This window comes from Chelonia mydas, chromosome 7 (genome assembly GCF_015237465.2).
Source record: "Chelonia mydas isolate rCheMyd1 chromosome 7, rCheMyd1.pri.v2, whole genome shotgun sequence".
Lineage (NCBI taxonomy): Eukaryota > Metazoa > Chordata > Testudines > Cheloniidae > Chelonia > Chelonia mydas.
Genome location: NC_057853.1, coordinates 42,356,279 through 42,377,404, shown reverse-complemented (window position 1 = coordinate 42,377,404; position 21,126 = coordinate 42,356,279). Strand labels below are relative to the sequence as shown.

The 21,126-nt window shown below is 44.6% G+C and overlaps 2 protein-coding genes across 6 annotated transcripts in view; one reads left to right on the top strand and one right to left on the bottom strand.

Annotated features, from left to right (window-relative positions):
- Positions 1-21,126, bottom strand: part of GLT8D1 (glycosyltransferase 8 domain containing 1) — a 44,166-nt gene that overhangs the window by 21,536 nt on the left and 1,504 nt on the right. For 2 of the 4 annotated variants that reach the window (XM_027817962.3, XM_007055601.4), the window contains exon 1: positions 5,212-5,506. The gene's annotated coding sequence lies outside the window, so the exon portion shown is untranslated. The other 2 variants (XM_043552231.1, XM_037905618.2) reach the window with 2 other exon arrangements.
- SPCS1 (signal peptidase complex subunit 1) lies at positions 5,731-11,227 on the top strand. Of its 2 annotated transcripts, XM_007055600.4 has the most exons (4): positions 5,731-6,105; positions 6,989-7,048; positions 10,431-10,517; positions 11,043-11,227. In XM_007055600.4, the coding sequence occupies exons 1-4, from the start codon at positions 5,731-5,733 to the stop codon at positions 11,163-11,165; spliced, it is 645 nt and encodes a 214-aa protein (XP_007055662.2). In that variant the 3' UTR covers positions 11,166-11,227. The 2 variants fall into 2 exon arrangements, with proteins under 2 accessions (XP_007055662.2, XP_043408168.1); XM_043552233.1 differs by lacking the exon at positions 10,431-10,517.

The window sequence follows — 21,126 nt, the reverse complement described above, 5'->3', positions numbered from 1 at the left end:
GTTCTGAGGCCCGTCAGGGACATCAGTTGACGACTCCTTCATGGAGCTGTAAGCACGGGCACGTACTTGGCGCGGTTCATCCCCGTCCCAGATACATGTCCCTTTTGTGGTGTGAGGGAAACCCTGGCGCACGTATATTTGGAGTGCACCAGGCTGCAGCCCCTGTTCCAGCTCCTCACAAATCTCCTATTACGTTTTTGGTTGCATTTTTCCCCTCACCTTTTTATTTATGCACTCCCCATCCGTGGCCTCACAAAGTCGTGAGATCTCCTAGTTAACCTCCTCCTGGCCCTGGCTAAAACGGCGATCTATAAAACCAGAGAGAGGAGGTTGGCCAATGGAGTTTCCTGTGACTGTGGGGCCGTTTTCCGATCCTCGGTCCGTTCACGTATCCGGGCGGAGTTCCTCTGGGCGGCATCCACCGACTCCCTTGATGCTTTTGAAGAGCGGTGGGCGCTGTCCGAGGTTCTCTGCTCAGTGTCCCCATCCGGGTCCCTTTGTCTGACCCTTTGATTGGGGGAGAGAGTAAGGGACCCCAGCCCCAGCCATTGCTGCTGCGGACACCACCACCTTAGAGGGGTCCTTTCACACGTGGGTGCACGTGCCCCCTCCCCCCGGATTGTCCACCCCACAGCCTGCCCCTCTTGTTGGGTGCTCTCAGAGGAGGGAACTGTTGGTGACACTCAGGCGTGGCGCCAGGTAACTCGAAGGGGTGGAAGACCACGAAAGTCGATGAAGCCCCCTCGCTCTGGGCCACCAGGTAACTCGGAAGGGTGGAAGACCACGAGAGTTGAGGAAGCCCCTCGCTCTGGGCCCAGGCAAGCTTGAACACTTCCCTCCCCTGAAGCTAATGAGAAAACAATTGTGCTTGGTTGCTGTGTTACACATTGCATATGCTGCTGTTTTCACTTTGTAAGTGTGTTATGCAAATAAAAAAAAATCTTTTCCTTCAAAAAAAAAAAAAAAATTACTCTCCTATAGCCATCCTACCCGACCCTGTCACACAATAGAACACCAATTGAAATATATTAAATATATATTTGGATGTTTTTCTACATTTTCAAATATATTGATTTCAATTACAACACCGAATACAAAGTGTACACTGGTTATCTTATATTATTATTTTTTATTACAAATATTTGCACTGTAAAAATGATAAACAAAAGAAATAATATTTTTCAGTTCACCTCATACAATCACCCTGTTAAGCAACAGAACGCCAACTGAAATTTATTAAATATTTTGGATGTTTTTCTACATTTTCATATATATTGTATTCTGTGTTGTTATTGAAATCCAAGTATATTATTTTTGATTATAAATATTAGCACTGTAAAAATGATAAAAGAAATAGTATTTTTCAATTCACCTAATACAAGTACTGTAGTGCAATCTTTGTCGTGTAAGTGCAATTTACAAATGTAGATTTTTTTTTGTCATATAACTAACTGCATTCAAAAACGAAACAATGCACAACTTTAGAGCCTACAAGTCCACTCAGTCCTACTTCAGCCAATTGCTAAGACAAACAAATTTGTTTCCATTTAAGGGAGATAATGCTGCTCGCTTCCTATTTACAAAGTCACCAGAAAGTGAGAACAGGCATTCGCATGGGACTTTTGTAGCTGGCACTGCAAGGTGTTTACATGCCAGATATGCTAAACATTTGTATGCCCCTTCATGCTTTGGCCACCATTCCAGAGGACATGCTTCCATGCTAATGACGCACATTAAAAAAATAATGCATGAATTAAATTTGTGACTGAACTCCTTCGGGGAGAATTGTATATCTCCAGCTCTGTTTTACCTGCATTCTGCCATATATTTCATGTTATAGTAGTCTCAGATGATGACTCAGCACATGTTGTTCATTTTAAGAACACTTTCGCTGCAGATTTGACAAAAAGCAAAGAAGGTACCAATGTGAGATTTCTAAAGCACTCGATCCAAGGTTTAAGAATCTGAAGTGCCTGCCAAAATCTGAGAGGGTGTTGCCCTGGATTTGAGGGATGCATATACCCCAGAATGTGATCAAGTTAATTGCAACCATATTATGTGCATTCAGCCACCATGAAGTGATGAAATAGAACAACATGTAGTTAAGGGTTAATTTGGAAATACGCTTTCAGAAGCAATGTCATCTCTAGCTGCCAGTTTCTGCTAATCAGAATGGGAGGAGGGGACAAACAATTAAACAATTGAGACTGAAAACCTTGATGGTTGTAAAACCTTGAATCTGGACGACTCTGATATTAAAAGTTTATTGAAAGTTAGAAACGTGATGATATAGTAGAGGTCATTGTGATCTATGTGTTTTGTAGAAGTGAGTTATAAAAGATTAGCTAATACAATGTACTTTGGAGCACTCCTCTGAAACCATCCTGAGAGACGTTTTTCCTGATACCTTTTCTCCCCAGTGGGTGAGCAACTGGCCACTGTGAACCTGTTGTTAATTACTCAATACCCTTCCAGATGCTAGGTAAATATCTGAGATGTTTTAAACTTATTGCTTATGTTGTGTGTGTTTAAATCTAATGAACTGCAGTGTTAGACAAGAGCATTCTTACTTGCATGAATCTTATCAGACAGAATTGTTGTGTTCCTGTTGATTTATTCCTTACACCGCCTACAGTGAAATAGTTAAGTTTCCCCCGCTGCGGGATCTGAAAACCCAGGGTAACGAGATGAGGTGTGGAGCACGCTTTCAGAAGTCTTAAAAGAGCAACATTCCGATGCAGAAACTACAGAATCCGAACCACCAAAAAAATAAAATAAATCTTCTGCTGGTGGCATCTGACTCAGATTATTAAAATGAATATGTGTCAGCCCGCACTGCTTTGGATTGTTATCGAGCAGAACCTGTCATCAGCATGAATGCATGGGTAACGCCAACAGACCCTGGTCGTCGGTGGGATTGAACTGGGGACCTCTGGAGCTTAGTGCATGAGCCTCTACTGCATGAGCTAAAAGCCAACTGGCTCTAGCTAAGGCTATAGAGCAGACTCATTGATAGCTCTCTAAGTGGTCTCAGTGCCACTAGATGGGACAGAACACCACACCCAGAAGGTGTGTGGGTTACACATGTCCTCTGGAATGGTGGATGAAGCATGAAGGGACATATGAATCTTTAGTGCATCTGGCACGTAAATATCTTGTGACGCAGGCTGCAACAGTGCCATGCAAACGCCTGTTCTCACTTTGAGGTGACATTGTGAACAAGAAGCAGGCAGCATTATCTCCTGCAAATGTAAATAAACTTGTTTGTCTGAGTGATTGGCTGAACAAGAAATAGGACTGAGTGGACTTGTAGGCTCTAAAGTTTTATATTGTTTTATTTTTGAATACAGTTATTTTTTGTACAAAATTCTACATTTGTAAGTACAACTTTCATGATAGGCGAAAACATAAAGACATGCCTCATTTATTCGTATGCAAAGTTAGAAAAGTAAACCCACTCTGAACAGTTTCCAGAGCAGTAATAAAATCCAGTTTATTGTCTTCCTGCACAAAAACAGAAAAATTGTGTATTCATTGCTCAAAGTCTCTCTCCACACAGCAAATATGCAATATGTGGGCCTGATTTTATAAACACTTGCTCAAATACATAATTTCATTGAGGTCATGTGGACTTCTCATGTAAACAAGGATTGGGCCCTATAATAATTACAGACAGAAAAAGAGTCATTGTGTGTGTATAATTATTACACATACGTACATATTTTTCTATGTCCTTTAATAGAACCAGAAATGGTTTCGATTAAAGTATTGCGTATTTACTTTTCCTGAAAATACTTTCAGTGAAGACATATCCCCCACTTTCCCCCCGAATCACAAATACTGATGCACATTCTTTTCTTTACATATAAGTAGTCCCATTAACGTCAATGGAACTGCTCACAAGCATACAGTTAAGCACATGCATTAGGTGTTTTTCAGGATAAGACATAAGTGTATAATCAAGGGGTACATAGATGCTAAAAAAAATTAGCATTGTGATCTTTTTTCCTCTTTACATATTAAGCAAATAGCAAGAGTTTATCACAACTAAACAAGTTTACCCTCAGACTTAATGATACAGCTACAACCTTTCGTGGACTATCATTTGTGCTAAACTACCTTGTGAGCAGTACAGAACTAGTTGTATTGAACATCAGATTTACAGTCCCTATATATCTCACACTCTCTGAAACCAAAGACACCTTTTTTTGTTTTTAGGAGGGAAAAGGAAAAATCACAAAGCTTGTCAAATGCTCACATCTTTTACAAAAAGAACTACAAAAAAGTGTTGGCGCTTCAAGAACCTGCCCTCACCACCAAAATAATTTCAGATGTGACACATATATGGAGCAGAGATAGAGTGGAGCCTATTTCCTAATGATTCATCTGCTGCAGAACTGCAGGGTTTAACACAGCGGTTCTCGAGGTTATTACGAAAGCTTATGCTCAAATAAATTTGTCAGTCTCTAAGGTGCCACAAGTCCTCCTTTTCTTTTACAAGGGGGGTTGTGAGCTGTCAGCCTCTACCCCAAACCCCGCTTTGCCTCTAGCATTTATAATGGTGTTAAATATGTAAAAAAGTGTTTTTAATTTATAAGGGGGAGGGAGGGTTGCACACAGAGGCTTGCTATGTGAAAGGGGTCACCAGTACAAAAGTTTGAGAACCACTGGTTTAAGAGGACCTAAAGAACCATTGCCCAGTGAACAAATTTAACGTTCTTGCATCAACATGGTAGGTCTCACAGATTAACTACATGGGAATACCCCCACGAAGGCAGAAACAGCCCCGCTGGAACGCAGGCTACGCCCAGCCTTGCAGACCTCAAACGGGTAACATTTATAGTTTAAGACAAGTGTTTTCAGTCGCCAGCACCATACTGTGGGGCAGATCATGTGCCAAGGCAGGGGCGCTGCCAGGACTGCTTTGCCCAGGGCTGCGCTTTCTCTGCAGCCTGCAGAACAGCTCTGCTCACCTCTTGCCCCTCGCAGCGATCGGTGCAGGGCTCAATTTGTAATGAAAAGGTGCCTGGGCTCAAGCAATTATTTTCCATTCACACCTGATGCAGCAAGCCCACAAGTGCTGGGGCTATGAACGGCCAAGCCCAGGGGTGTCAGGGCTCTGCCCTGGCACAAAACAAGTACCGGACCGGTGCCCCTGCCCTGGGGAGGGGGGGCGAGCGAGACAGCCGCGGTGCTGAGAAGATGCCTTACCTGTGTGCCCAGGGAGCCGGGCTCCTCACGCTCGCGCTCCGCGCCGCCAGGCAGCCCAGAGCCAAGTGCCAGCTCAACACAACAACACAGCGCTCGCCGCAGCAGCAGGCGGCTGTCAGCGGTTGGCCGGGCCTCGGGTATCCACCGCGCCGCCTGACTGCACAACAACTGGGCGCGCCAATATTATTTAGGAAGGCACGTTAGACCTAGCACATCACAGGGCTACCCTCAAACCCGAGTTTGGAGCGAAGGGAAACAGCCCAGCTTGCGCACGTTCAGTCCGGCAGTGTGTTAGGCATACCTATGCGCGGAGGACCCCGCACCCCAGGTCCTGGAGCGCTATTAACTGTTGCCATGGAGACGCAACCGAGCGTCGCGGAGGCCGCAGCGGAGCCGGGCGGTGGATTGTGGCTGCGGCTGGCTTTGGTGTCCTACGGGGGACTGGGGTCGGCCCGCTGAGGCCGGTGCAATTCTTCAGGCGCTTAGCAAGGACAGCTCCCCGCCGGAGGCTCACGGGAAATGGGGCGGAGTAAGGCCGCGGTGCTTCCGGCCAGCTCAGCGTCTACCTTCCGACCTCGGACCCGCTCCGCCGCCGCCGGAGTGTCGACGCGGGCCAGCCGGTCCGGTAGGGAGGCTGCCGCCCGTGAGACCTCACCTACCTCCTCTTCCAAGGCTGGTGCAGCTGCCTCCACCTCACGGGCCGAGGCCGGCTCTGGCTCTCAGGACGCGCCTGAAGCCTCCCCTTCGCAGGCTGGGAGCGTTTCCGAGGCCTGCGCTTCGCAGGGCGGGGCGGGCAATTCCGAGGAGAGCAGCGAGACCGGGGAGGCAGCCGGCGCGGTGACTTCCGTCGCTGGCATCATGCTGGACGTATTCGGCTCCATCCCCACCCAGATGGTAAGGGGGGTCCCCAACCCCACAGGGAGCACCGCGGGCTGGGTAATAGAACCAAGCGGGCCAGTGCTCCGGGGGCCGCCTTGCGCTGGACGCATCAGTCTCCCTCTCCTGGGGTTGGTGCTGCCTAGCTCGGTTTCCATACCCAGGCAAGGGCACAGCAGGGTCAGGGGTGGAGTGGGGGCAGGGCCTGTGGCAGAGCCAGGGGTTGAGCAGTGAGCACCCCCTGGCACGTTGGAAAGTTGGCACCTGTAGCTCCAGCCCCAGAGTCAGTGTCAATACAAGGAGCCACAGGTTGGTCACCCCTGCTCTAAGCAGAGAGCTGGGCATTCTAGTACTGGCTCTGCTATAGAGTGCATGAGACTGTCAGCAAGAGAACCCATTTCCCAGTTTTATAAAATGAGAAATATTGAATCAACATGAGGTGATTCTTTGCAAAGGGCTATAAAAATGCAAAGTGTGACTTTATAGAAAAGTGCATAAAAGCACAATACATTAAACTTTTTTCTGTAATTTTAAAGGCAACCTCCTTCTTACTAACTGATGTGACTTTGGGCTTCTGTGCAGATGTCCCTAACTCTTAATGACAGTCCAAAGTATGCAGTTTCCCGCTTCTTTGTGGCGGTATCAGTGGAGGTGTAGAGACACTAGGCTGGAAATTAAGATTTTTACAGCATAAAACCAAGATTTCTTTAAAGAATACATAAGAAAACATTCTTATCTTAAGCATCTGTTGTATTCCACAATACTCACTACAAAGTCCGGGCAGTCATATGTACAAGCTCTGTCTTTGTGCTACTTGATCATTACGGACACTGCAAGAATTGTTTACTTGTTGGTGTAGGTGGTTGGGTAATTATAATTATAACCATTTTTTTGCCCACAGGACTACAAGGGTCAAAAACTAGCAGAACAGATTTTTCAAGGGATCATTCTTGTTTCTGCGGTAAGTATAATAGAGCCATGGTTAAAGTTGTTTGACGTCCTTTAAAAATAAACTTATTAGGGCCTGAAATCTTCTTGGATTTTTGAAGCTTGAAGCAAATCAGCCAGACTGTCTTTGAGACTTTAAACTAGTGGCTTGGGGGAAAAAAAAAACAGTTACACTTAATCTATGATGTTCAAAATACAATTAAAAAGGAGTAGACAAGTACTTCTTTTCTTTTTACGGATACAGGGTAACACGGCTGCTACTCTGAAACCTGTCAAAATATAATTAGTTAGATTGCAGTGATATTAGAGGATCAGTTATTTTTGGATTCCGGTTTAATTCAATGTCATATTCCTTAATCCTGAAGTGACAGCATAATTTAGTCGACTAAGCACAGGGCAAGAAGCCAGGAACTCAAGTTCTAATTGTAGCTCTGACTCTGTTCTACATGGCCTTGGGTCAAGTCACTTAACCTGTCTGCCTCACTTTTCATAGAAGTTGGAGTGTTTGCAACCTTCTTTATAAATGCCATTGAAAAGTCTTAATAGTTAAATACTCAAATACTGAAGGTGTTTCAGTATGATACCTTCACTATATTCTATGATGGGGGAAAAAAAAGACATTAAGAGAACATTAAGGTTGCAAGGTCAAGCACTCAAGTAAAAAGATGCCAGAATTAAGGCTTCTTTCACACTCCAAATTTTTCCAGAAAAATGTAACAGCTGTGAGTTTCATACACTGCAGGACTCCCATCTGCTAGTTAATGTTGTAACCACTGAAACTGTTGTACTGCAGGCCTGACAGCTGTTACAAGCTATATACTACATTGGTTAGAACTAGGGCTGTCAAGCGGTTAAAAAAATGAACCACGATTAAAAAAATTATTGCGATTAATCACACTATTAAACAATAATAGAATACTATTGACATTTTTGGATGTTTTCTAAATTTTAAAATATTTATTTCATTAACACACAACATAAAGTGTACAGCATTCACTATTACAAATATTTGTGCTATAAAAAATAGTATTTTTCAATTCACTTCATACACTTAATACAGTCTCTTTATCATGAAACTTACAAATGTAGAATTATGTACAAAAAAACTTGCATTCAAAAATAAAACAATGTAAAATGTTAGTCTACAAGTCCACTCAGTCCTACTTCTTGTTCAGTCAAGCACTCAAAACGTGTTTGTTTACATTTATGGGAGATAATGCTGCCCACTTCTTGTTTACCATGTCACATGAAAGTGAGAACAGGTGTTCACAGGGCACTGTTGTAGCTGGCATCGCAAGATATTTAAGGGCCAGATGTGTTAAAGATTCGTATGTCCCTTCATGCTTCAACAACCATTCTATAGGACATGCGTACATGCTAATAAGGGGTTCTGCTCGAGAAGGATCCAAAGCAGTGCAGACCAACGCATGCTCACTTTAATCATCTGAGTCAGATGCCACCAGCAGAAGGCTGAATTTCTTTTTTTGCGGTTCGGGTTCTGTAGTTTCCACATTGGACTGTTGCTCTTTTAAGACTTCTGAAAGCATGTTCCACACCTTGTCCCGCTCAGATTTTGGAAGGCACTTCAGATTCTTCAACCTTGGGTTGAGTGTTGTAGCTATCTTTAGAAATCTCACATTGGTACCTTCTTTGTGTTTTGTCAAATCTGCAGTGAAAGTGTTCTTAAAATGAACAGTATGTGCTGGGTCATCATCCGAGACTGCTATAACATGAAATATATGGCAGAATGCAGGTAAAACAGAGCAGGAGATATACTGTTCTCCCCCCAAGGACTTCAGTCACAAATTTAACACATTTTTTAATGAGCATCATCAGCATGGAAGCATGTCCTCTGGAATGGTACCCGAAGCATGAAGGGGCATACGAATGTTTAGCATGTCTGGCATGTAAATACCTTGCAATGCCGGCTACCACTTTCAGGTGACATAGTAAATAAGAGGTGGGCAGCATTATCTCTCGTAAATGTAAACAAACTTGTTTGTCTTAATGATTGGCTGAACAAGTAGTAGGACTGAGTGGACTTGTAGACTCAAGTTTCACATTTTTATTTTTGAGTGCAGTTACATAACAAAAATCTACATTTGTAAGTTGCACTTTCACAATAAAGAGATTGTATGAGGTGAATTGAAAAATATTTATCATTTTACAGTGGAAATATTTGTAATAAAAATAGTGAGCATTGTACACTTTGTGTTCGGTGTTGTAATTGAAATCAATGTAGAAAAACATCAAAAAATATTTAATACATTTCAATTTGTATTGTTTAACAGTGCAATTAAAACCAATTATTTTTTTTAATCACAATTTTTTCAGTTAATTGCATGAGTTAACTGTGATTAATCGACAGCCATAGATAGAAACACTATAGCATAGAATTTCTGGGGGTCCTACAACTACCACCACATTCACTGACTTCCTGTGTGACCTGCCTCAGTCCCCCCCCCCCCCCCCCCCGTAAAAGGGGAATAATTCTGAACTCCCACATGAGTTGTGGCTATGCCTAAAGTTTTTAAAGCACTTTGAGGCCCTCTGAGAGAAGGGGCCATTAAGTACATAGTATATTATTTAGAAATCATTCTTAAAGTAAAGGTATAACCAAAATATAGATTGAAAAATATATAAGTAGCTCAGAAAACTCCAGTTATGGAGTCAGGAAATTCATGTTGAGGTTCCAAAAACAACTTCACCTGTCTGTTCTATCCAGAGGCCATATACGCACCCTCCATATCTTCCCTTCTAGTAAAAGCTACAGAACTTCAATATCAAAAGCAAAAACAGTTCATAGACAGACCAGCTTAGTGTCCAGTATAAACTGCAAGCTCAGACCTGCAGTAATTAATTTTCATTGAACATAGTGCTGTTGTACCTCTCCTACATTTTACTTGTCTAGTCTCACATGAAGCCAAGTACACCTTCTCCATAATAGACACTAATTCATTATAAAAGCCGTTCCTTATCCTCTATAAGAGAAATATTTACTCATGTCCTGTTCCGCTTATGCCTATTCATTAGAAAAATAGCTCCACATAAAAACTGTACTTCAGATTTTATCATACTGAACCAACATCTAATTTTACTGTTTTATTTGTGAAGTTACTCAGTTGACAAAGACTATTCATATATAATAACTTAGTCCAACTATCCCAACACTGACCTCAAACTACAGATACTCATTGGGTGTGTGTCAAACTAAGATTAAGGATTATGTTGGAATTATTGTAAGTTTCCCAACTTGTTAACATTTAGTGGTTTTGTAACTTATGTAATTGATTTTCCCTGTTTATGGGATATTTTTCAGCATTAACTCAATCATTTTTGTTCTGGGAATGCCTATTAGATTTTTATTTTATTAAAATTGGTATTGCTTCTTCTAGGTAATTGGTTTTATCTGTGGCTACATTGCTGAACAGTTCGGTTGGACTGTCTATATAGTTATGGCTGGGTTTGCTTTATCGTGCCTGGTAAGACAAAATTAATTACTAAATTACTACATGATTACTAAAAATACTAATGAGTTTCCAAAACTAAGTTGCCTGTTCATCAAGTGCTGTTTTTACCTGAAACAGAATGCTTAAATACAGGTCATCTAGTATTGACTAGATGAGCATAATACAAACAGATGCAATAGAAACTTTACATTATGCACCAATGCACTTTCATTCTGACCTCTGTTCTTCTAGTCCTGTACCTCCACTTAGCTTAGCCAATGTACCTTGTTTCTTATAGTCCAGTTCTGGTCCTAAGAGACTGATGTAAACAAACAGGGACTCCAGTATAGAAAACTTCTGATTTAGTGGCTTAGCTCACCAATAGATGTTCTCTTCAATCCTTCATCTTAAGTGATATTTTGATAATAAATCAGACCTTGTTCAGCTGATACTGCAAGTCCACATAATGAAGGTTGTGTAGTAGTAACAGTACTAATTACATGTTAGACTCAGTTGGCGTTAGTGAGTTATATAATTAAACTTTTCCTTCCTTTTAAGCTAACACTCCCTCCATGGCCTATGTACCGCCGCAATCCTCTGAAATGGCTACCCGTCCAAGAGTCGGGAACAGAAGATAAGAAGCCAGCAGAGAGAAAACTGAAAAGGCATACTAAAAGTTGAAGAACATGAACCCTCATGATGTAACACTGGAGAATTTTGCTTCATTAAAGGTTTCTATGATATTCCCAGTGTGAGACACCTTCTTTTCTTAGTACTTTAGAGATTACTTGCTACTGTTAGTATACCACAGTCCAACTCAAGGAACACAAGTTGGGGTTGAGGAAAAACATGCAGATTACCTCTGGCTAGAAAGCAAAATGGGAAGTAAAAAGTAAATGGGTTTAAATTATAAATGCATTTCAGGGTGCATTTAGACACGTTCTATCTTCTTGTAAGCTCTGCAGTTTAGTATTTCACTTGTAAGTAATGTTGCCTGTAAACTAATCAGTATATTTAAGAAAACTGAGGAAATAGCTTGAGTTAAAATACTGGTATCGTAAAAAACATTTCAGCTGAAGTATCTGTGGTGCATTTAACAAAGGTGTTTAGTGTAAAATAACCAGCTGACTTAGATATGTGTATTGCATTTGCAAGTTCATGGCTGCTCAAAATTTTCGAAGTATATTAAGGATGAAAATTTAAGTATACGTATTACATAGAATTCAGGGACAAGTTTTGATTCCTATGTAAAACTGGAGAAGGTGAGGGGAATTAAGTCTTTCTGGTCCTTGTGAGTGAATTGCCGTCTCCCTTTTTATGGAGAATCAGTCCTTTTTAATGTGATGTGAATGTATGTGTGTACATAAGTAAAATATGCCTACATCTAGTATCTGTATTGTGGCAAGAATGAGGTAATGTGAACTAGGCCTTTAGGAAGACTTTACCTAAGAGAATTTCAGTTGCAGCAAAGCTAACAGAGTTGTAAATAGGGCAATATAGATAATTAACTGTTGATTGGTGGTAAGGAGAAAGTTTCAAATCATGAAGACATGAGTTTTATTCATGAATTCAAGCAATTTTAGTTGGAGTCACATAGAAATGAAGCATAACACTGAGACAAGTCCTTCTAAGATTTTTTTTCTGTTACTGAAACACAGCAACTTTGCTTTATAAGTGATTAAATTCCTTAGCCTAAAAAACTATCACTTTGATTAAGAGATTACTTTGTTCTACATGCAGCAACTGTGTAATGGTGCAGAGTGGAATTGCTACACTACAGAATGGCTTAGGAGAGGAAATGAATACCAACACAACAGAAACTGGTGGGGCTACTTACTTAGCAAAATGTAAATATCCAAATTGGAATCTAGTCAGGGTGCTGCCTCTTCTCTTGTGATCTTTAGTGTGCACTCTAGATGTTCAAATCATCTTCTGTACCAACACTCCAGTCTTTGATTATTAAAAGTGATTTTGCTCCTCGTAGCTTGAAGGTCAACTATAAACCAGACATGCCCAGAACAGCGGGACTGAGGGAGATGCAGCAGCTGCAGTGGATGTGGAGAACAACTGAGTTGAACCTCCTACCATTTTGTGAAATCACCTAGTCTAGTGCACTTTTATTCTGCAGCATTTCTCTACATGAGCTATTCTGTAGGATAAAATATTTACTAAGAATATTAAGGAAACTGGATGTTTTGCAGACTTACTGAATATGGTTTTATTTTACAAAATTCAGATATCCTTGACTTAATTATCCCTTTAAAAAAAATCAAAGAGTTACAAACCTTCAGAACACGTTCTGTCAACATTAGAACATAAAGTATACAAAATAAACTTACTATAAGACAAGTTGACAAACGAAATGGTAAATTGGTCTATTTAATGTATCTGAATGTACCTAGTCTTTCTTTAATCATTATTCCATTCCTAAAAGGAATTAGTATGTGCATTTGTTTTGGTTGGAGAAAATAAAATTCTAATCTAAACCTTGAACATGATCTCTAAAGATGCCCAAGGGCTCAGAGTAAGGAGTTTGTCCATCTTTTTATTGTATTTTAAACAGTTTAAATTTTAAGCCATTTGTAGAAACTGCAGTGAGTTTTTGCAGCTACAGAAATCACAATCAGCTCTCCATGCCAAACGGAGCTTTAGGTCTTAACTTCAGTACATTATAATTCTAATAATCCCAAATTATAGCCTTAGCAAATGTTCCCAGTCACTTGGTAGTATAGTAAGACGCAGTATGACTGAAACCTACTGAAAAAAATTAGAACTAAATCTTGTATTAGTTTACATACAGAATGTAGTACGTCCTTTCTAGAAACAATTTCATATCCATAAAACACTCATTCAGTGAGAGACCAAAAGGCAAGTAGTGTAAAGTAAAAATCCAAATTAATATCAAATTTTTCTCCTGTAGAGAAAGTACCGTATATACTTGATCAGAAGCCGGTTCGTTTATAAGCCGACCTCTTTCCCCACCCCAAGATGGCTAAGTAAAAATGGAAAATTTTTATTACCCATTCATAAGTCGACCCTATAATTCAGGGGCCAACAAACTTTGGCTCCCACGCTATCAGGATAAGCCGCTGGCAGGCCGAGACGGTTTGTTTACCCTAAGTAAATGAAGTGTCCTGGCATGCCAGCTGCTTACCCTGACAGGCCGGGACAGCAACTGGTGGGGAAATTTTTTTTTTTTTTTTTTGGGGGGGGGGGAAGCTGGGGGTCAGGGGAGTAACCACTGTGACCACCCCCCACATGACCCCACCCTAGCCCAGGACCCCTACACCCCATCCCATCCCTTCCCACCTTATCTGGGGAGAGCCAGGGGATGTTGTCTCTGGCCCAGCCGCAGCCTGCTCCGGGAGGCCAGACCGGGCAGCGCGGCCACAGCCTGCCAGCCCTGGAGCTGCAGCTGCTTCGGAGGCTGGGGGGGAGGGCCTGAAGCAGAGAGATTCTGGCCCAGCCTCTTCCCTTCTGGCTGTGCTGCCTCTCCTTGCTCCCTCTGTTGTGGGGGAGGGGCTGTCCCCCACCTCTCCCTCTCTATACCCATTCATAAGCTGACCCCCCTTCTCTGATGCATTCCTTTTTTACTAAAAAAAATTTGGCTTATGAACGAGTATATACGGTAACAGTCTTTCACATTTTAATATAAAAACATTACTAGTACTAATGCTGTATCAAAGATGCGCGGCTGTGCACAGGCACATAAGCATTCCACTCTATCAAGACCAGTTTACCTCTTTACCCAGATATGAAAGATCCATGGGTAAATACAAGTACCACAAAATTAGTCTATACAGAATATGGAGATAATTCAATCTATCAGACAACCTCTAAAACTAGGTCCTTGCTGCCTTTCTGCAACAGCTCTAAGAGAAGAAAGGTCCAGTTAAGTCACCTGGTCAAAACTTAACATTTTCTTCAAGAAACTTCAGATGGCGAGCCTTTACACTGTAATTTGTGTACTTCTCTCTCATGTGCTCCCGTAAGTGCAACTATTAAGCATAAAAGAAATAGTCAGCTGTTTTTTAATCAGAGACATGAATGCTGCTACTTGATAGACTTACATTGAAGATACCAAAGCACCTTTAAATAAAAATGTCACATGAAAAGTTTGACCAATCAAAAGGGGGAGCTGCTAACATTTAAACACAATCATAGTGTTGGCTCAAAGAGCATATTCCAAAGTGCCATAGTTTGAAAGGAATTCCAGAATTAAAAGGTGTGAAATTTAAAACAACTGGAATTTTTTAATTAAACTTGTCTGTATAATAATTTGTCGCCAAGGTCTACATTAAATAGGAAGATGAAAAAATGGTTACTCGCCTTCTCGTAACTGTTGTTCTTCAAGATATGTTGTTCATGTCCATTCCACTCAGGTGTGTGTGTGCCGCATGCACGCCGGCTGGAAAATTTTTCCCTTAGTGTCCGTAGAGTCGGCCTGGGCGTCCCCGGAATCATGCCTTCATGGCGCCCAATATAGGGCCCTGCCGACCTGCCACGCCCTTAGTTCCTTCTTGCTGGCTACTCTGACAGAGGGGTAGGAGGGTGGGTATTGGAATTGACATGAACAACACATCTCGAAGAACAGTTATGAGGTGAGTAACCATTTTTTCTTCTTTGAGTGCTTGTTCATGCCCATTCCAATCAGGTGACTCACAAACCTAAGTTCAGAAGGTGGGGTCAGTGTCTTCCACTGATTGGAGCACTGCTCGTCCGAAGGCCGCATCTTCTCTGGCCTGCTGGGTAATCGCATAGTGTGTGGGGAAAGTGTGTATGGAGGACCACGTTGTTGCTCTGCAGATTTCCTGGGTGGGAACCTGCGCCAGGAATGCCACTGAGGAGGCCTAAGCCCTGGTGGAGTGCGCGGTGACTGAAGGAGCGGGCACATTTGCCACGTTGTAGCACTCCCAAATGCATGACATGATCCATGATGAGATATGTTGAGAGGAGACAAAGACCTTTCATTCTGTCCGCCACCACCACGAATAACTGGATGGACCGTCGGAATGGTTTCATTCTCTCGATGTAGAAGGCTAGCGCTCTGCGGACAGCCAATGAGTGAAGCCTTAGCTCCCTGGCACTGAGTGTGGCTTAGGGTAGAATACAGGGAGGAAAATGTCCTGGTTGATGTAAAATTGGAAAAGCTGGGTGAGGCCCGAGTTGAACCTTGTCCTTAGGGAATACAGTGTAAGGGGGTTCTGATGTTAGGGCCCTGAGCTCAGACACCCTCCTAGCTGAGGTTATCGCTACCAGAAATGCCACCTTGTATGAGTGAGAGAGCAGGGAGCATATCGCCCAGGGCTCAAATGGTGATCCTGTAAGCCTGGAAAGGACCAGATTGAGGTCCCAAGCCGGGACAGGCTGCCGGACCTGCGGGTATAGCCTACTGAGACCTTTAAGGAAACAGCTGACCATCGGATTTGCAAAGACTGAACAGCCCTCTGCGCCTGGGTGGAAGGTGGAGATGGCGGCCAAGTGAACCCTTATTGACCACATGGACAGCCCCTGCTGAAGACAGTCCAGTATAAGCGGCACCGAGGCAAGCGTTGGGGACGGGAGGTGCTGCTCTGACCAGACTGAAAAATCTCATCCACTTGGCAAGGTAGCCAGCTCCTATGGAAGGTTTTCTGCTGCCAAGAAGAACTTGTCTGACTTGATCAGAGCAGGAGAGCGCCACTGCATTCAGCCATGGAGCTTCCACTCTGTGAGGTGGAGCGACTCAAGGTTTGGATGTTGGAGGTATTACTAGGTCTGGGAAGAGTGGCAGGGTGACCGGGGTCTCCAGGAGCGATGAGTACCAGTGCTGGCAGGTCCAGGCTGGAGCTATCAATATCACCAAAGCTCAGTCCCTGCGAATCTTAAGGAGCACCTTGTGAAAGAGAGGGAAAGGTGGGAACGCGTCCGTGATGGAGCCCGGACTGTGACTCAGGAAGGAGCAGAATCGCTGACACTTCCTGTTGCGTTGTGCAGGGAACAAGGTCTATTTGGGGAAAGTCCCACCAACGGAAAATTGATTTCATGTCCGGGCAAAGGGACCACTCGTGGCTGTGAAACAACCTGCTGAGATGGTCCACCAGCTCATTCTGTATTCCAGGGAGGTACGATGCTTGCAGGTGTATTGAGTGCTCTACACAGAGGTCCCACAGCAGGAGGGCTTCTCCTGGCACAGGGGAGAGGTGCGTGCACCCCCCTGTTTGTTGATATAAAACACTGCCGTGGTGTTGTCTGTCAGGACTGATTCAGACCCCACTTAGCAGGGAGATGTGTAAGTCTGCCATGGCAGGCACACCGCTCTCTGACATTGATGTGGAGAGCGAGATCTGCCTGAGACCAAAGGCCTTGTGTTCTGAGATCTCCCATATGTGCCCCCCAGCCCAAGTCTGACACATCTGTCACTAACGAGAGTGATGGCTGAGGGATGGTGAAGGGGACCCCTGCACCTACTACCTGTGGGTCGAGCCACCACAGGAGGGAGTCGAGTACCGGGCAAGGCAGGGTTATAATCCTGTCCGGACTGGCCAATATGCTGATGCCAGCCACTACTGAAGTGGTCGAAGTCTGAGTCTGGCATGCTGTACTACGTAGGTACAAGCCACCATGTGTCCCAGAAGCGTCAGGCAATTCCTTGCTCTAGTGATGGGGAACTGCCTGAGAGCCCATATGATGTCGTCCAGGGACCAAAACCTGGCTTCTGGGAGGTATGCCATGGCTTGTGTCGAGTCCAGCACTGCCCCTATAAACTATCCTCTGAACAGGGGACAGCGTTGATTTCCCTTCGTTTAGGAGGAGACCCAGTTCACCAAATGTCATTCTTAGGCAGCTGACCTGTGCCTCCACTTGAGACCTGGAGTGGCCCTTGATCAGCCAGTCATCGAGGTGCAGGAACACCTGTACCTTCCGCTTGCACAGGAATGCCGACACGACTGCCATGTACTTGGCGAACGCTCAAGGAGCAACTGACAGGCCAAAAGGAAGGACTGTGAAATGATAGTGGTGATTGTTCACCACAAACCTGAGGTATTTTTCGTGGGACGGAATTATTACTATGTGAAAGTATGCGTCCTTCAAGTTGAGGGCAGTATACCAGTCTCCTAGATCCAATTAGGGGATAATGGAGGCCAAAGAGACCATGCGGAACTTGAGCTTCTTCTGGAACTTGTTGAGTTCTCTCAGGTCTAGGATGGGCTTTCAGTATTAGGAAATACCGGGAGTAGAAACCCTTGCCCCTTTGCTCCTGAGGAACCTCTTCCACTGCCCCTAGAGAGAGGAGCAAGTGCATCTCCTGAATAAGGATTTGCTCGTGAGAGGGGTCCCTGAAGGAGGACAGGAAAGGGGGTTGGAAGGGCACAGAATTAGATGGAGTATCCTCTCTCTACCCTGCAGAGTACCCAGCGGTCCGAAGTGATACATTACCATGCACGGTAGAAAGGGGATAGTTGGGATGAAAAGGTAAGTCGGGGTAGATCCAGTTCTTGTACTGGTGCACTGTCCTTGACCACACCCTCAAAAGGCGGTCTGGTGCTGGGAGGTGGGTTGGGCTGGGCTGGCCAGAGCCCTAGCTGGAGGACGGGTGCTGTCTTCTCCTGCTGCTCCTATTCCTCCTCCAAGGAGCATACTGCTGGTTCTGTGATTGGTAGAACCATGAGGGAAGCTGCAGCCGGAAGTGCCTGCGCTGAGTGGTGCGAGTGTGGAGGCCCAAGGAGCTGAAGGTGGTCCTTGAGTCCTTTAGACTGGAGTCTTTCATCCGTTTTATCGGAAAATAGGGCCGAAACCTCGAAGGGGAGGTCCTGGAAGGTTTGTTGGACCTCATAGGGGAGACCAGAGACCTGCAACCAGGGACTCCTCCTCATTGCAACCCCTGTGGCCACTGAGCAGGAGGCTGCATCTGCCGCATCCAATGCGGCCTGTAGGGAAGCTTGGGAAATCAGTTTTCCTTCCACCACCAGTGCCGAGAACTCTGCACGAGAGTCCTGCAGCAGCAGCTCAGCAAAAACTTGGCCATCGCGCCACAGGTGTTCTGCAAGTATCTGCTAACGATGACCTGCTGTTTGGTATGCGGGACAGTAGAGTGGACCTTCCTCCCAAAAAGGTCTAGTTTTTTAGCGTCCCTATTTTTAGGGGAGGGGCCTTGGTAGCCCTGGCGCTCACGCTGGTTCACTGCATCAACCACCAGGGAATAGGCAGGTGGGTGGGTATATAGGTGCTCATATCCCTTTGAAGGGACAAAGTACTGCCTCTCATTTCTCTTGGCCGTAGGGGACAGAGATGCGGGGGTCTGCCACAAGGTCTTTGTGGTCTCAGTAACAGTCTTTATTAATGACAAGGCAATACGAGAGGGTCCGGAGGAGGCGAGGATGTCAACCATCAGGTCAGCGTCCTCTACCACCTCCTCTGCCTGGATGCCTAGGTTCTGGGCCACCTGTCGCAGAAGCTGTTGCAGGACCCTGTTGTCCTCCAAGGCCGGGGCCATCTATGTCCCCACCATGGTTTCGTCTGGGGAGGATGAGGAGGAAAGTCCTGGCAATGGGCCCTGCTCACTCCCTTCAGCACCCAGGGAATCACGCGGCACCTGGTACTGCTGTGCTGCCAGGTCCATAGCCTGTGGTGCCGGGGCCGTTGGAACTAAGATCATCGGCACCGATGCTGGCAGTGCCGAGATTGCCGATGCCAGTGTCGGAAGAGTCTGTGCCGATGCTGCAGGCAAAGGTAGAGGTGTTGGTGGTGCCTCTGCCAACGGTGCTTGTGGAGGGACGCCAAAGACACCGATGCAGACCTGGACCTTGACCCTTGGATTTGTCCCTGGCTCTGACGATTCGCCCAGGGTGTCCAGAAGAGCCACTCAGCCTCCTGTACCCCGGGGGAGGAGGGGAGGAGTTGATGAGACCCTAGGAGTCGGAGGAGGCGAGGTGACATTGCCCAAATTGGATCTCCCTGCCGCAGGCTCCTTGGGCTTGGATGGGGGAGAGCAACCCCTCTCCAGCCTTTTCTTTTTGTGGGGCACCGGGGACTGAGACTGCTGCTTGACAGAAGACTGTCCGTGGGCAGAGCCGTGACTCCTTGGGGTCCTTCCTCGGGACTGGCTTGTGCACCATCGGTGCCGGAGCACTGCGCACCGATGAGGAGGTGCTGGGCGTGGGTTCTGCTGATCCTGGGTCAGATTGCGGTCTGAGTGCTGCCTCCATTAGAAGGATCTTGAGTCTTTGATCTCGGTCCTTCAAGGTCCTAGGGCAGAACCCTTTGCAAATTCTGCACTTCTCCTTCTGGTGACTCTCCCCAAGGCACCGCAGACAGGAAGAGTGCGGGTCGCTCTTAGGCATAAACTTTCCACAGTCTTCATAGAGCTTGAACCCCTGGGGACCGAGTCATACCCCAGAACCGGGGAAGCATTGTTGGGGGGAATCCCCAAAAGAAAACTTAATAGTTCATAGTTCTAGTAGCTCTTAACTGACTGATTGCTAACACTAGAAGCTATAAACATGAAGAGTGGACACTGCCCAAACACGCTTGTAAAGCAAGAGCAACAGTTTGTTCCAGCTAGTCGTCACTAGCAGCGAGAAGGAACTAAGGAGGTGGCGGGTTAGTAGGGCCCTAAATTGGGCGCCATGAGGCGCAACTCCAGGGGGCACCCAGGCCAACCCTACAGATGCTGCTAAGGGAAAAATCTTCCAGCTGGTGTGCACGTGGTGTGCACATACCTGATTGGAATTGACATGCACAAGCACTCAAAGAAGAAGGATCAGTTTCTGCCTTTGGATACATGTTCAAATACACATGCACAACTTCCAGTGAAGGCAGAAGACAGAATTTGGCCATTCAAAGTTGAATGCATAATGAAGATATGCTAATAGATTAATGTCAAAGTAGTCAAATCTCTTGTAACTTTTCCAAATTGGAAGATAAGGGTATATGGCATTGCTATCAACTTCCAAGTAGGATCAAAGAATTCAAGGCTGCTCCCCTTCTTACATTCTGAATCAATTACATTGTATAACATGGTAATTTGTGTAGTCAATATACATGAGTATGATACTGATTCTGCAAACAATTAAGCATGTGCTTAAGTCTTTGCAGGATCAGAGCCTATATCATTACATCAGATCAGTTTCTCAAGATATAAAAATAAAAACAATGCTCATTTAACCTTTGTGTGGAAGAAAAAAGAAGCAAATACAATTGATTACAATATGTAGGAAAGAAACTCACCTCTCTCTTCAGTTCATCATCTTCCTCCATGATGTCATACACTTTCTCTAGAAGTTTCACTCCCAGCCCTTGCACCACATCAGACCTCAGAATTTCAACCATTCTTCTGATCTTTTCAGGACCAGATAAAACATCTAAAAAAATAATAAAATTAACTATTTTTGCACTGACAATATTAACAGTCACCTTATATGTACTAGAAGTAACTTAGAGTGGTTGGTACCAGCAAAAGCCTGGAAGGTGGTTTAGGATTGTGGAATAGGCACCTCAACTGGATGTCTCTGATCAGCAGAAATACAATTAAATAGGTCAGTCATCTGAAGGTGACTACTGGGTCTCTATGCAGGTGCAAGGTTCATACAGATTCAGTTTGCAAAATCAGGTCTTGGAGGGCTCAGGGTGTTAGACTCAGACAGACATCACTGTATGAGTG

Excerpts from the sequence above, each read along its gene's own strand:
- SPCS1 (XM_007055600.4), top strand. The coding sequence starts at position 5,731 with ATGGGGCGGAGTAAGGCCGCGGTGCTTCCGGCCAGCTCAGCGTCTACC. Across the intron at positions 7,049-10,430 it reads GGATCATTCTTGTTTCTGCG|GTAATTGGTTTTATCTGTGG; the intron begins GTAAGTATAATA and ends TGCTTCTTCTAG. Across the intron at positions 10,518-11,042 it reads GGTTTGCTTTATCGTGCCTG|CTAACACTCCCTCCATGGCC; the intron begins GTAAGACAAAAT and ends CTTCCTTTTAAG.